Source organism: Galeopterus variegatus, unplaced genomic scaffold (genome assembly GCF_000696425.1).
Source record: "Galeopterus variegatus unplaced genomic scaffold, G_variegatus-3.0.2 Scaffold1607, whole genome shotgun sequence".
Taxonomy (NCBI): Eukaryota; Metazoa; Chordata; class Mammalia; order Dermoptera; family Cynocephalidae; genus Galeopterus; species Galeopterus variegatus.
Window position 1 is genome coordinate 176,945 of NW_007727718.1, and position 11,575 is coordinate 188,519.

At 42.8% G+C, this 11,575-nt stretch overlaps 1 protein-coding gene across 1 annotated transcript in view; it reads left to right on the plus strand.

Moving 5' to 3' along the window:
- Positions 1 to 11,575, plus strand: part of FRAS1 (Fraser extracellular matrix complex subunit 1) — a gene marked incomplete at its 5' end in the record, with an annotated part of 258,570 nt that overhangs the window by 173,417 nt on the left and 73,578 nt on the right. The window contains 2 exons of the mRNA XM_008577934.1: positions 9,766 to 9,890; positions 10,178 to 10,318. Of these exons, the coding sequence (XP_008576156.1) occupies positions 9,766 to 9,890; positions 10,178 to 10,318 (266 nt within the window). The remainder of the gene's footprint in view (positions 1 to 9,765; positions 9,891 to 10,177; positions 10,319 to 11,575) is intronic.

Consider the following 11,575-nt stretch of genomic DNA (forward strand, 5'->3'; position numbering starts at 1 on the left):
ATATATATATATGGGAAAGTGCACAGAGGTGGCATTTAAGAGTGCCCTTGGAAGATAGAGCGAACAGAAACTATGTTTTCGGGGCCGATCCCGTGGCTCACTCAGGAGAGTGCGGGGCTGGGAGCGCAGCAGCGCTCCCGCCGCGGGTTCGGATCCTATATAGGGATGGCCGGTGCGCTCACTGGCTGAGCGCGGTGTGGGCGACACCAAGCCAAGGGTTGCGATCCCCTTACCGGTCACACAAAAGAAAAAACAAACAAAAAAAACCCCTATTTTTTCCATAGATGGGAAAAACATGGGGGGGTGGGGGTGGAATACACTCAAAAAATAATGAGTGGGCCAGTTCAAATGAAGCTTATATTCTGAAAATAGTAGGAGATAGGGTTCAGGGGTAGGTTGAGATTTTTATGGAGGGTCTTCAAAGCTGGGATAAGTGATCCCTATTTAATTCAGTCGGCAGTAGGGAGTCAATGCAGAATTGTGAGCAGGGAAGAGAAGGGAAATGCATCAGGTAGCGTGCAGCAGGTGGACCAAAGGAAGGAAGAGGGCAGTGTCAGAGGTTAGGAAGTTTTCACATTTGGCCAGCTGGAAGGTAGTGAGCTTCACCTAGGGAGCAGGTGGAAATAGGAAGATGAGAACAGTGTGAGAGATGATACCTGGTACTTGGTAAGTGTTCAGTAAACATTTGTTGGCAAAAGGAAGGAAGGAAGGAATTTCAGGGGAGAACTTGGCAGCTGAATGGATGTGAGGGACAAGAGATACATACTGAATAAATAATCTAAAGGTAGAAATATCTTTATTTCCTAGAACATAGAGGCAGTGACAGCTTGCTGGAGATTTAGATCTTCATTGGTTTTCTTTAGATTTTAGGTTACAGATTCTTCATTCATTCAACCAGGGAAGTAGCAGAACAGGGGAAGTACCTGTCCTGTGGTGTTTACTTTCTAGTGCAGGGATTCAGGCAAAGTAGGCAGACAAGCAAATCTGTCGGCCGGTGATGAGTGTTAGGGAGAGAAATAAGGGTGTTCCCGGGTGCACAGGGAACCAGCGGGTGAGGGAAGGCCTCACTAATAATAAGAGGACACTTGAACAGAGATCTGAAGAAAGTAAGGGAGCCAGCCATGCTGGTATAGAAAGAAAGAGCATTTCAGATAGAAGGATCAAGAAATGTCAGCATCCTGAGGCAGGATCAGCCAGGCTAATCGTGTTCCAGACACAGCAAGGAGACCCATGTGGCTGCAGCAGAGTGAATGAGGAAGAGAGTGATGGGGATGAGCTCCCAAGGGTGGGGAGGCGAGGGAGGCAGACCCTATCTGGGGCCAGGGTTTTGGTAGAGGAGGGGGTAGAGAGGGACGGACAGATTGGCTGAAATCCCCAATGCAAATGAAAGCAGGTGGTTTACCCTTTTGTTCCTAAGTTCCTGGGAGACTTAGGCAGATCAGCACCCCCAAGACCTTGGCTGTGTGAGATATCTGATGACTAATTCATGAGCTAATTGCTTCTGCCAGCATTCTGTCAGGTTGCGGGCTGTATCTCTCCAACGATGAAAGGGCAGGCTCCTGGCTGTTGTGTTAGGCGACTGTATCCACACTCCTCAGAGCTTTGCAAAGCTCTTAGCCTCACACAGGCACTGCCAGTTGCCCACCTGCTGGCGAGTCACAGCCCTGCTCTTCTCTGACCCCAAGCCATGTTAAGAGTCCTGTGTGGGGTGCTCCAAATTCGCCTTTTCTGTTTTCACAGTTCTCAGCCTTCACTTAAAATCCAGTTGCCAAGACCAAGCCGGCTCTGCTTAGGGAGTGACCAGCAGGTGATCACGCTTTTTTCTCCCTCCTCCTGGGGCAGTACCCTCCAAAAACAGAGGGATGTTCTCTTTACCTGGGCCAGCGTCTTCACTGCCTTTTCACAACAGGCTTGACTGCCTAACCTGTGTCTTCCCTGCCTCCACCAGTTTTCCTCAATTCGCCTGTTTGCAGGACCTCTAAGCAGAGAAGATACATGATTCAGTCTCCTCCTCTTCACTCTCGGGACCCCTCTCCTTCCTAACAGGGTAGGGCTTCCCTCCCTCACCACCAACCCCACACTGAGCTCTTTCTGTTGCATTTAGCCAGAATTTTCTCCTTCCCTGATTCCTCCCAAGTAAGAACATTTTCATGAATTAGATTCTTTTCAAATATTGATGGTCTCCCTCTGGAGAAAGTACATGTCGATTGCTTATCACCCCTCTTAAAACAGCTGGCTACAGCTTAGAGGAAAGCCATGCACCTCAACCTCCTTTGTCTCAGAGGGTGAGGATGGGTCTACCAGGAGTTGGGGTTGGGGTGGGGCCTGTCTCTTCCAAGAAGAGCAGAGCAACTTCTAGGCCAGTATCTGTCATGCAGACACCTGGGCTATTTGGGGACCAGACACCCCCTGGTGTTGTCATTAGCTTTCAGTGCTGGCAGACATCCTCTTGATAGCTAACGGCGAAGTGGACTTAGTTCACTACTGTCTTTCTTGGTCAGCCAATTGTAATTGATTGTCCTCTTTAGATAGAAAAGGTGTGGGCATCCTCTCTTCTTCCCCTGAGGAGCTGCAGGGTGCCACATGCCTATGTGAACCATGCAGAAGACAAGCATAAGCCTCCTGCCCCAGTGGAGAGTCTATAGGGAGGATCCAGGCCCTACATGGGCTGACTTTTCAAGGCTGAGGGGCCACACCCTCATGTCAGGGTTGCTTTTGGCCCCTGGACCTTAAAGACTCTCTTTATCTTAGGAAACTAGAGTAAGGAGTTATGTTAATTAGGATAGAAGCTAGGCTGCTGGAATGAAGACATCCCAAAATATGATGGCTTACATGAGAAATTTATTTTCTCTCACAGAACAATACAGAGACAGGTGGCCCAGAGGACTGGGGTAGCTCAGTGATCCTCAGCATGAGGCTTCTGTCTCTGGTTCAAGGTGTCTACTGTAGTTGTGGTCATCCCCCAGCCAGAAGCAAGGGAGAAGAGGCCAGGGCAGCCCACATCCATTTTGTCTTAGGAGCATTACTGGAAGAACACACATCACTTTTGATTATATCCCAGTGGCAAAAACATAGCCACACAAAGATGTGAGTGGCTGGCAAATGTAAACTCTAACTGAGCACCCAATTACTTAACTAATAGGGGTTGTATTTTTAAAGTAGGGGAGGAATAACATTGGAATATAGCAAAATCCAGCTCAGCACTGGTTTTCAAGGGATAGGGCATTTGGAGGTCATCCCTAGGGTGCAAGTTGTCACACTGACTCAAATTGGGGTTGGGGAGGTGGGTAGCATTTAGAGGGCAGAAATAGGGATGTTAAATGTCCTGCAATGAATGGGTTAAGTTCTGAACCAAATAATTGTTCTGCCTGAATGGCCAAGAATGCTCTTAGTGAGAAATAGTAGACTGGAATCTAATTTAAAATCAGAATCCTGGCCTTGATTTTAATTTTATTCCCAATAAAGCATGTTGATATTGATAGCATATTGATAGCATAGCTCCAATAGTCAACGAGAAATAGTAGACTGGAATCTAATTTAAAATCAGAATCCTGGCCTTGATTTTAATTTTATTACCAATAAAGCATGTTGATATTGATAGCATATTGATAGCATAGCTCCAATAGTCAAGTAGTCACACAACTCTCAACACCTTACTTATTCAATCCCACCCCACATGCTTCAGGAAAAGGTTGGTAGCTGCTGCTTCTAGATACTTCAAAGAGGACTTGCCACTTAGACATCCCTTCCTCAAAGGTCGAAGTCACATAATGGTTTCTTGGCCAGACCAAGGGAAAATTCTCTATGATCTATCTGAATTCCTAAAGGCATTTAGAGATCCAATAAAAGGCCCTTTGATAGTGGGCAACCAGGTGGCTCCTTCTTACATCGATAAGTAAGGCAGCCCCAATTGGTTTCCTCTTCCTGCCAAAGCCACTGGAAGCCAAACTGGATTTCAAATGAACTTTTCGGATGAGGGTGTCACACTTAGCAAGGGCAGACAGAAGATGACTCCTGAACCACAGGATCACAGCAGCAGAGGATACCAGAGATAGGCCTTCCTGTCTGTGAACCACCAAAGCTTCTTGACTGTGTTTGAGAAGCCATTTGAGGAAAAGTGTTGTACACGATGCTTAGCTTCATTCAGCCTTTGTGAATTGTAGGTTAGAAAGTGTATTTCCCCCACCCTTTTGGGAATTTGGAGCCAACTCCTTTGTATCTTCTCACCTAGAGCCTATGTCACTCTTAAATCTTAATATCGGGCAAATGAAGAGCTCTAACCTCATCAGATTGAAAGTCTTTCATCACCTATTTGCTGATCACCAAAAGACTTACTCATAAAATGAGTCCCCTCCAGGATAAGTCTAGAAGTCTTAAACTCTCGAATCCCGTGGCTTGCAGGGAGCCATCTCTTGCGAGGAGTTAACTTCTCAAGGAGCTGTGCATGTTTCCGCTCTCCACATTGTACTTGCTACCAAGTTCTCACTTCCTAAGGGAGCTGTAGCAAAGCTCCTGAAAAGGCAAACCACCTTTCACGCAAGCATCTCTCTTGCCTTTCCCTGCCCCAATTCCTTAACATGGCTCTTGGCCTTTGAAACTCACTTCTGAAGGTCCTCAAGGAGGTGGATGTTTTGTCCAGAAACCATTATGTCACCTGAACCAGATTTCAGAATGGAGTAGAAACATCACAAGGACCCATGTGGCTTGCACAGATAACACTGTTCTTAAGGAGTGCACAGCTGGAGGGAGAGAGGTCAAAGTGAAGATCTCAGGGTGATGTCCTAGGCTTTGACTCAGCCACTCCAACAAATCAGGCTACCCCAGAGTCCAGGCTGCCTCCTGGCCTTTGTGAGCTGCTGGCTAGATTAAACTTTTTCAGTTGTGCACGCAGGGTCAGACCATTCGGATTCCTCATTCCTCACTAAGTTTATATCTTTGTGGAGGCTAGTCTGCATCGTATATCTTCATATCTGGTAAAACCGCAGTTGGGAGCCCCCTCTCAGCTACTGGCTAACTAGTCATGACTGTGCTTTAAGTGCCAACCTTAGCAGTTAATGGTTTAGTAACAGCCATATGAAGCATTATTTTTATTCATCAAATATAAATAGTTCTTTTATTAGTATGCCCACTCAATTTCCCTTATTAAAAATACTGCAGAATTCATGTGACTTCATAGCTGACCACCACTGCACAAACCAAATAAAATCAAATACTACAGGCTATGTTGTAATTATGTATATATGGTACATTAGAATAGCTTCCTTCCCTCCCTTTCTCCCTTCCTCCCTCAACCAACATTTATTGAGGAGCTGCTACAGGAGAAAAGTTATATTTTGGAATTGGGAGATATGTACATGAATATGTACATATGTGTTTCAGTAGTTGTGACAGCAACATGACAGAGGACAGTGGGAGCCCAAAGGACAAAGAGTTCCACCTAAGAGAGGTGGGCGTTAGTCAGGAGAGACTTGTCAGACAATGATTTAGCAAAGGTATTCTTTGGTTTCCTCTTTATCCCAACCTCTCTCAGTATTGTGACACCAACCAAAGTAGGATGACCCGTTTTCTATATTAGTTTGTTAGAGCTGTCGAAAAAAAGTACCACAGACAAGGCGTCTTAAACAACAGAAATTTATTGTCTCAGAGTTCTGGAGGCTAGAAGTTCGAGATCAAGTGTTGGTAAGGCTGATTCCTTCTAAAAGTTACAAAGGAAGGATCCGTTCCAGGCCTCTCTCCTTGGCTTATCGATGGCTGTCTTCTTGTTCACACGATGTTCTCCTGGCACGGGTATGGCTGTGTCCAAAGTTCCCTTTTTTGTAAGGACATCAGTCATATTGGATTATGGCCCATGCTAATGACCTCAAGTTATCTAATTACATCTGCAGTAAGGTCACATTCTGAGGTATGGGAGTTGGGACTTCAACATATGAATTTGGGATGGGGAAAGGGCACAATTTAACCCATAACAAGAGGTTTTGAAGAAAATCTGAAGCAGGAAAGCTGAGAGTCTCCCACGGCATGAACTTGAGGTAGGACACAGAGAGCAGGCACAGAGCCATCTGCAGCTGTGCTGAAAGCAGGAGGCCGAAGCCTCATCTAACATTCTGCTAAGAAGGTGATTCCTTCAGATATGCTTTATTCCCACACCACTTCCCTGACCTGGACTGAGCTTTCTCTAATGTGCTGGCCTTCCAGGGGAATTGGAAAAACTGACAGGGTTGGGCCAGCCCGGTGGCGCACTGGAGAGTGTGCCGTCAGATATGCTTTATTCCCACACCACTTCCCTGACCTGGACTGAGCTTTCTCTAATGTGCTGACCTTCCAGGGGAATTGGAAAAACTGACAGGGTTGGGCCAGCCCGGTGGCACACTGGAGAGTGTGCCGCTTGGGAGCATGGCGGCACTCCCACCGAGGGTTCGGATCCCATGCGGAGACTGGTTCCCGCTCACTGGCTGAGCGTGGTGCGGGCGCAACACCGAGGGTTGCGATCCCATTACCGGTCAGTAAAAAAGAGACAAAAAGGAAAAAAAAAAAAAAAAACTGACAGGGTTAATGCAGGTCTCCGTAATACTGCCAGATACCTAGTTTAGCCAGTAGGTTGGTGATTGAAAACACCTTCGATGGGATTAAAAGCCTTCAAGATATTTCAAACAGCAACTACCTGCTATGACAGCCAGTAGGGACAATATGTTATTAGAAACACTATCTTGCTGGCAAGTGAGTAGATGAAGTCTTCCAATACCAATTAGCAAATGCCAAAATTTTAAAAAAAAATAAATAAAAAGTATACAGTGATTGTAAATCTTTACTTAATAGAACATCTTAGATACAGATTATAGAGGGTGAACTAAATTCATTCACCAAATATGGTTTGAGCGCCTACTGTGTGCTGGGCACTCTTCTAGGTGCACATCAGTGAAGAAACAAGAAAAATCCTTGTCCTCTTGAAGATGCAGCTTGTTACCTTCTGTCAAATAATTATGGGTATCATTTAAATGATAGTATTAAAACCCATCAAAATCAATAATTCAGACAAGAAAGAGGTTATAATCAATAAGTATTTTAGGGAGGAACAAATCAAAAATATTACAATGTTGACATTTCAGTGGTAGGTCTATGAGTGGTTTTTATGATTCCTTCCTGCTATTCTGTGTTTTTCACGTTTTCTTTAATAGGCATATATTACTTTTATATTGAAAAAAATGAAAGCATCAGGGTGAAATCTGAGAGGCTCCTTGTCTAGATAAGTTTTACAAAAAGTACTCCTACTAAGCATAAGCTTTGGGATTAGACTACCTTGGGTTCTAATCTCAGCACTGTTCCCTGATTAGCTATGTGACCTTGGATAAGTCACATAACTTTTTATTACATAAATAATTTAATTACAGCATTATGGTCTATAAAAATGGGGGTAATATACCAACTTCAACTTATGAGAGTTGTTAAAAGATAAAATTCAACATATATAAGCAAGTCTGAAACAATGTTCAAGCCATGGTAGGTGCTGGATGTTTGCTGGATTGAATTGGGGAAGTCCCACCAACATCGAGCCTAGAGCTCTTATACACTGCGAGTGAGAATGTAATATGCTACAACTATGGAAAAACAATTTGGCAGTTTCCTAAAAAATTAAACAGATACCTAACATACATTCTAGCCATTTTACTCCTAAAGATTTTTCCGAGAAGAATGAAAACTATGTCTGTAGAAAGACTTGTACCCAAATAATAGCAGCTTTATTTGTAATAGCCCAAAATTGTAAGTAACCCAAATGCTCATCAACAGGTGAATGGATAAACAAACTATAATATGTCCACACAATGGGATGCTACTCAGTAACAAAAAGGAATGAACTTTTTATACATGCTGCAACATAGATGAATCTCAGAATAATTATGCTGAGTGGAAGAAACCAGACACAAAATATAAATACTGTATGATTCTATTTATTAAAAATTAGAGAAAATGTCAACTAATCTATAGTGAAAGAAAGCAATTCATTGGTTGCTTTGGGATAGGGTAGGGGATGGAGAAGGGAAGGGATGGAAGGATTATGAAGTGTCAGTTGGAAAATTTGGGGGTGATGGACAGGTTCACGATTTTGATTGAGGTGATGGTTTCATGGGAGTGCCAAAGCTTATGAAGTTGTAAACTTTAAGTTTGTGTAATTTATCACATGTCAAATTTACCTCTATAAAAAATGTTAAAAAAAAAAAAGATCAATCCCAAGAGAAAGGCTAACTCTATATCTCCTTTCTCCTTTCCTAATCAGTCTTAGACTCCCATAAAGAGAACAGTGAATTAGGTGACCAGTTAGTTGATTGCAAGAATTCAGACATGCATTTTCCCATGAGCTGTGAGGATAGATCACAGCAGGGGAAGAGATTTAAATTTCTCAGTGCGGCTACTCCGAAGTTATTAAATTTTTTAAGAATGGTATGGTTTTCTGTCCAGAGCCACAAGACAAAGCTATAAGACAAAGGGCTACGTTTCTTACCTATCCAGAAATGATGTAGCAAGCACAGAAATATAAAATGCCTCATCAAAAAAATAATGCCCCAATATTCGAGATGCTGTTGTATCTGGGTAACAAAAATCTGATTATAAAGAGAGATGTGAATGTAAACCATGTTGGTTGATTTTGTTTGTTTGTTTTTGAAGATAAAACAGTGATCCTAATGTCACACTTAAATATATGTCAAAGTAGAATCTCTTGTTTTTTTATAGAAAAGCTGAACTGATTTTGTCAGGATTAACAATGACTAATAATAAATCCCAGGAAGCAGCAAATGAATTTCAGGGCCAAACTAAAGGACTAGATTAAATGGATTAATACCCCAACACCCAGAATTGGAAAGAGGGAATTTGTGCTAAGGGACTAAAATATGTGATTTTGTTTCAGTCTTGACCGGCCCCAGAGTATGAGCCCAGTAGCCTTAAGACAAAGGAAAGAATTCTGGGCTGTTTTGCAAAATATAGAGATGTTATGCATTTGTGGGATACCTTATCACTATTTAAATTTCTTTAGAATTTTTTTTACTGTAACAATCACTTTGGGAAAAAATGTAACATGATTTTTTTCTATATCATGTTACTAAAGGACACTGTTTTTCTGGGTCATTTTCAATTTGATATAGAATGATTGCTCAAGCCACAAAGTCAGGCAGTAAGTTTCGTTACTACTTGACTGGCTAAAGTGGTATATGAGAAGCTAGAATCATAGACATGAGAGTCGAAAGGGACCTTGAAAAATATCCAGTGTAATTATGGACCAGGGATGGCTCACCAATCACAGAAACAACGCTACGTGTAGCCAAGCCTATAACTCCAGTGTCCAAAAGCTAAACCATCACACAATATTAAAAACTTAGCACAGGTTTTCAGAAAGGACTATGAGGCTATGGGGGGATGCAAAACTTAAAAGAGAGGAGTTTGGGGAATAATGCAATGGCTCTACCTTTCACAGATTTTACCTACATACATAACCCCAAGAAAAGGAGAGTAACACTTACTGAATACCTGCTGTTGGCTTGGCACATAGTAGAAGCCTTGATAATTAAGTTAACAGGTGCGCCCACAGAACATATGCTGTTGTAGAGAAAAAATCCACAAACAACTCTAACAAAGGTCTTCGAGGGCAGGATATAAATGCTATAAGAAAAATACAAAGGACTCTGTCTGGTGAGAGTATGACATTTCCCTAGCCTTAGAGGTATGGCATCATTTTGACATCCTTTCTCTGTTTCTCTCTTCCCCTTTTACTAGGTGTCCAGATTAGTTCCTTCACTCAAGCTGACCTGACTTCACGAAATGTTCAGTATATCCACTCTAGTGAGACCGAGAAACTTTCAGATGCCTTCAGCTTTACCTTGTCTGATGGAGTCAATGAGGTATGTGAGAAAGCAGATTCCATCCTTGAATGGGTATTGATTCCTCACCATCTTCTTTGAATGAAGTAGATAGAGCAACTGGTGATATCAGAGCTTCATTTTCCTCTGCTCTCAGCCAAGGGATAGAACTGCCACCTGGGCTCTTGCCCAAGAGTACTCACTTTGGCGCTTCTGGTTAGTCGGTCGTGCCGGGAATGGTGTGAAGGGAAAGCAGAGAGCAGCTACCTTCCGCTTAATTGGGTGGGGGCTGGGGCAGGTGTCTCACCTGCACTCTCCTGCCATCCTAGGTGACTCAGACCTTCCATATCACTATTCACCCTGTGGACGACTCGCTGCCCGTTGTACAGAACTCAGGGATGCGGGTGCAGGAGGGTGTGAGGAAAACCATCACAGAGTTTGAGCTCAAGGCGGTGGACGCAGACACAGAGGTAAGCGTTCCTCTGGGTTCTCTGGCTGAATGAGAGGTTGACCTAGTGGCAGCTATTGCTTCATGACTGAGCGTCCTGAGGTTAGGGTACAGGGATGAGGTTTAGTGCAAGACCCTTGAAGGATTTGAAAACAGAGGATACCATGGCCTTTGGAAATGAGAAGCCAATTTGAGATCAAATTGTTTTTTAACCATTTCTGAAACCCTAAATACATTCACTCTCTCCACTGATTACATGTAACAATCCTTTCAACGTGCTGATTTTTTATTATGATTCATAGAAAATAAAGTAGATGATTCTTCACCCAGTGTGTCAATTATTAGAGTGAACATGGATCTTCTGCACCTATACACCTTTTTCTCCATTTCATCTCGTTCACTCTATATGTACCCGTCTCTGAGCCAGCACTCACTCGTTCATTGCTTTATTTCATCAAATATTTCATTCTTTCATCAAATATTTCATTCTTTCATCAAATATTTCATTCTTTCATCAAATATTTATTACCGACTAGTTCCAGGCTCTTCTCTAATGCTAAAGACAGAGCTGTTAACAAAACAGTAGAGTTTGAGGCTGAGTTTACAACCTTCGGTTGGGGTGAAAGACAATAAAGGAAGAAAGAACATATAGAAGATATGTAAGTGCTATCATGAAAAATAAAGTGAGGTAAAGGAGATAAAGATTGATGGGTGTGCTGTTTTAGACAGAGTATTCAAGGAAGGCCTCTCTGAGGAGGTTATATCTGAGCAGAGAGGTATTAAACTGAAGAGCAACCTCTCCTATCTGGGAGAATTCACTCTCCATGCAAAGGAACTGTAAGTGCAAAGGCACTGTGGTCTAGTGTGCTTAGTCCTTCGGAATAAGTGCAGCAAAGGTTGCAAGAGGCTAAAGGGTCTGGAACCCAGTGAATAAGTGGGAGAGAAGAATAGGCCAGAGAGCGACCTTGGAACCAGTCACAAGGGCCTTGTTGACCCAAGTCAGGCCTTTGCATTTTATTCTAAGTTGGTGGGAAACCATTGGGGTGTTATGCCCCTATCTTTTTCTTTCTATAGGTCACCTTAGAAGCAGTAAATTTAAAATGAGAAATTAGCTTCTGTTCTGATGCATATGGGATTCTGTACATAAGAGTTTGGGAAAAGTGAGGGAAATGGGTAGACAGGAAACAAATAGTTTAAAAAGGCCTACTTCCTATCATATTGGTAGAGGTTAAAAATTAGGTTGCCACCTATGACTTGAAAAGAACAAATTTAAATGTCT